We start from the raw sequence: 3692 nt of genomic DNA on the forward strand, positions 1-3692 counted from the left end.
TTGCCCACCCCTGGTCTAGAGCCTACCTGGAATCATTGGGCGCAAGGCGGGAATACACCCTGGAGGGTAACACAGGGCAACACAGACACACACAGACTGTGGGAGGAAACCGGAGCACCCGGAGGAAACCCACGCGGACACGGGGAGAACACACCACACTCCTCACAGACAGTCACCCGGAGCGGGAATCGAACCCACAACCTCCAGGTCCCTGGAGCTGTGTGACTGCGACACTAACCTGCTGCACCACCCTGCCGCCCCCTTTGGGTATGTATATTTTAAAAAGCATTTTTAACGAACTGTGATTGCGGTATCGAACGCAGGTCCTTATAAGACGCTATACCAATTATAAACGCTTACCGCCGCCTGCTGGCTAACTGAGAGGAGCCAACATTTTTATAACAGAAAAAACTAATTGTATTTATTCGTAGCTTAGTCCATTCATCATTTTCAAGGGTGATGAGGGTCACAAGACCATTTTATAATCATAACCATTTGTGACCCTCAGTAATTAATACTACATAATTCTACAAATACAACTGTACATACACCATTTGCCCCAGAAACATAATTAATAGTGCTTTCTTTGTTGTTTTTTCTTTTATATCATTCTTTGAACATTGAAGTACAGTGTGTGTCCAAAGGTTGACAGATGCTACTTTGTCCATCACTTATTGTTCAGTCAAGTGTATTAATAGTGTTAACTGGAATTTGGGGGAAGAAATAAGGTACTAATAGCCAATTAACTGAATGGTAAAGGAAGAAAATAAATGGAGGAAGATGTCAATTAGTTAAAGCAAGGCTAGGTGGTATTATTACCTTAAAACTATTAATTTAAAACACACCCTGGAAGGGGTGCCAGCCCATTGCAGGGTGAGGCACACTCACAACTATGGATACGTCTGAGTCGCCAACGTACCTACCAACATGTGTTTTTGGACCGTGGGAGGAAACAGGAGCACCCGGAGGAAACCCATGTGGACACAGGGAAAACACACCAGACTTAGTCAGTCAGCCAGAGCAGGGCTACAACCTCAGGACCTTGGAGTTGTGTGACCGTGGTGATGCTTGTCTGTTATTCCTACGTCAGGCTCAGCACTGCGGCAACTGCACTATGCAACTTTTGGTGTAGGGTAGGAACCCCCCCCCCACCCCAACAGTAGAGTAAGACCCAGAGCAAATATAAGATTGAACCATATGATGCAAAGAAGTAGTGTATATATTATTTATTGTAAATTTTCTTGTTTAATTATTTTTTACCTTGAACTACAGCTCTGAATATTTACTAAAGCTGGTTTTGAAGATTCGGAGTCATGTTTAATACTGTGTGTGTTCACATTTGTCTTTATTATTTAATGAAGAAACATTGTTAGAAAATTAAGAAAACGCCCCATTGCACTGAACAGAATTTGGTAAAAGGTCCTTATTAGGACCCTTGTCTTATGCCACCCCTTGTTCTTGTCCTCCCAAACTTAGGCCCCAGTGACACCCCTGACCTCGGTAACCATGCATCGCTCAGGGCAGTAGCACCCTTTTTAAACTGAAATAGAAAATGTAGATAGTGATTGGTTCAAAGTGCCATCAGAGGAAGGTCTGTTGTGCTTGGCCTTGCTCCTCTCCATCAGGTCAAGGGCTGGCGTCGCCTTTCCTTTCTTGCTCAATAGCTGAAACACAGAGGAAAGATTTTGAGTGAACGTCGACCACAGTGTCACTACTCGCTTTCTTTGGGCGAACGTGACATTATTTCAAAAACCTTCATTATCATTCTGTGCTGCGGACAAGCCCAGGACTGTGTCAGAGTGCTGATGGGGGATTTTGAGAGAAGGGAAGCTGACGCCTATCTGCTGACAAGAGAATATGTGGCTGGTAGGTGGGAACTGAGCTAGGAGAGGGAGGGAGGGAGGGAGAGAGAGACAGAGAATGAATGAGTGAAAAAGAAAAGGATGGGAGGGATTATGTCAGATGACAAATGACTAAGCTCAAGACTGAAGAACACTGACAGCACAACGCATTTCCCCCCACTCACCCATAGACAGTTATCTACAGCAGAACTCCAAACCACACCCCAAACCGGTGAAGATGCATGCAGCATGCACAGCTACAAGAGGGTCACTCACTCTCTTTGGTGGGCAGAGGGTTCTTCTCCTTTGTTTCAGTCTTTTTCAGCTTGGTTTTGTCAAACCTGGCAATCTCGGTGAGGTCTGGTTTGTCAGACATTGTTGCTGTCAACGAAAGAGGACAGATTTCACTGACAGTTGCAGAGGGAGGTGACCTTGCTTTGTCTCTCCCTAAAGCATAATTTTTCACTCAGGAAAAGGTTCCAGACGATTAGGGTCTTTCCCTGCTACGGCTCAATCAGATTGTCATATTTGTTTCAGCACAACCACAGCCAGATGTACCTGTTCATGCATGCGATGCCATCTCAGCACACGTGTGTTTCATGTATGCATCACACAACTTGCCTCCCATCCGACGCCCCCACCCTCCACTCTTCTCCCCATTATTGAGCATTTTCCGATTGCCTCCCTCTAGCTCTTTGTTCTTTTTCTGCTGCTTCATTCTCTTCCCTCAAGGCTCCTCCATCTTTCCTAGCAGACCACCTGCCCTTTTTTTTCCTCTGCTGTGATTGTCCAAACATAAGCAATTGGCAGCTGAAAATAAAAGGTGGCATGCCTTTTTTTCCCCCCCACACACTAACAGAAGCAAAAGGAGAGAGAGAGAGAATGGCTTACCGTATGGCACAAAATGCGACTGATTTGGGGGAGAGAGGGAGACTGTCTGTCTGTGGTGTCTGCCGGCGTCTGTGCCTCTGCGTCTGCACCAGGGTGTGGATTTATGAGTGAGAGAGGGGGAGGGAGGGAGAGAGAGAGTCTCTGACCAGCCCATCCCTTCTGGTGCTCTCCCCTCCTAGTTAATATTGGTGTCTCCCAGAGAAGAGACTGGAGATGCAAGTGAAAGCATCTCTAGGATTGCTGTAGTGTATTGTGTTGCATGCTGCGTTAATACAGATTTTGAGAGTGATTTTTAATATAAGAATGTAGTGTGTGGCCCATGTTATGTTCTCTCTCTCTCTCTCTCTCTCTCTCTCTCTCTCTCTCTACATCCCCCATCCCCAGGCAAGGGGACACAGCTGCAGGCAAAGATGAAGTGTTATGTAATGCCAGCGCAACTGTATGTGTATGTCTGGAGGGGGAGGGTCTATAGCTCTGAGGTGAATGTATTGTTGTTTTCAGAAAGCTTTAGATCCAGAGTCACTGCTAATTTTAAAACACTTAACCGCAACAAGGTCTTTGGGAAGCTCTGTATTCTTTGTCTAAACATCTGTATAGGCCCCTTTTTTATAATTATTACAGAACTACTTTAAGGCGCACCTGTTTCTGACGCAGGTGTTCAAATGCTTATACACTGTACAAGAGAATGCACTGAGTAACAATTGTATGCTTGGGAATATCTGCACATATGAGCTAGCTACTGTACCATGTATGGTGCCAAGCATCAGCTAGGGAAGTCTGAGGCCCACGCCATGGAATTGTGTTTTTTTTTTTTTTTTTTTCTGGACTGTGTAATAAGAGTGGATAGTCATTGCTACCCTGACATCATTTCCTACAACTCTGTGAGCTCACTCTTTCTCATCAGAGTAAGTGCAGTAAAGACATGTAAGCATTTTCAAGAATTCTGCTCGTTTCCAAAAA

The 3692-nt window shown here is 45.1% G+C and overlaps 1 protein-coding gene across 1 annotated transcript; it reads right to left on the bottom strand.

Annotated features, from left to right (window-relative positions):
• Positions 1-1219: 1219 nt before the first annotated feature.
• Positions 1220-2901, bottom strand: tmsb2 (thymosin beta 2). Its single transcript, XM_066649536.1, has 3 exons — positions 2733-2901; positions 2118-2222; positions 1220-1664 (listed from the first exon to the last, which is right to left on the bottom strand). Exons 1-3 carry the CDS (start codon positions 2884-2886, stop codon positions 1627-1629), a joined length of 297 nt encoding a protein of 98 aa, XP_066505633.1. The 5' UTR covers positions 2887-2901; the 3' UTR covers positions 1220-1626.
• Positions 2902-3692: the final 791 nt, after the last annotated feature.

Source organism: Hoplias malabaricus, chromosome 17 (genome assembly GCF_029633855.1).
Source record: "Hoplias malabaricus isolate fHopMal1 chromosome 17, fHopMal1.hap1, whole genome shotgun sequence".
Taxonomy (NCBI): Eukaryota; Metazoa; Chordata; class Actinopteri; order Characiformes; family Erythrinidae; genus Hoplias; species Hoplias malabaricus.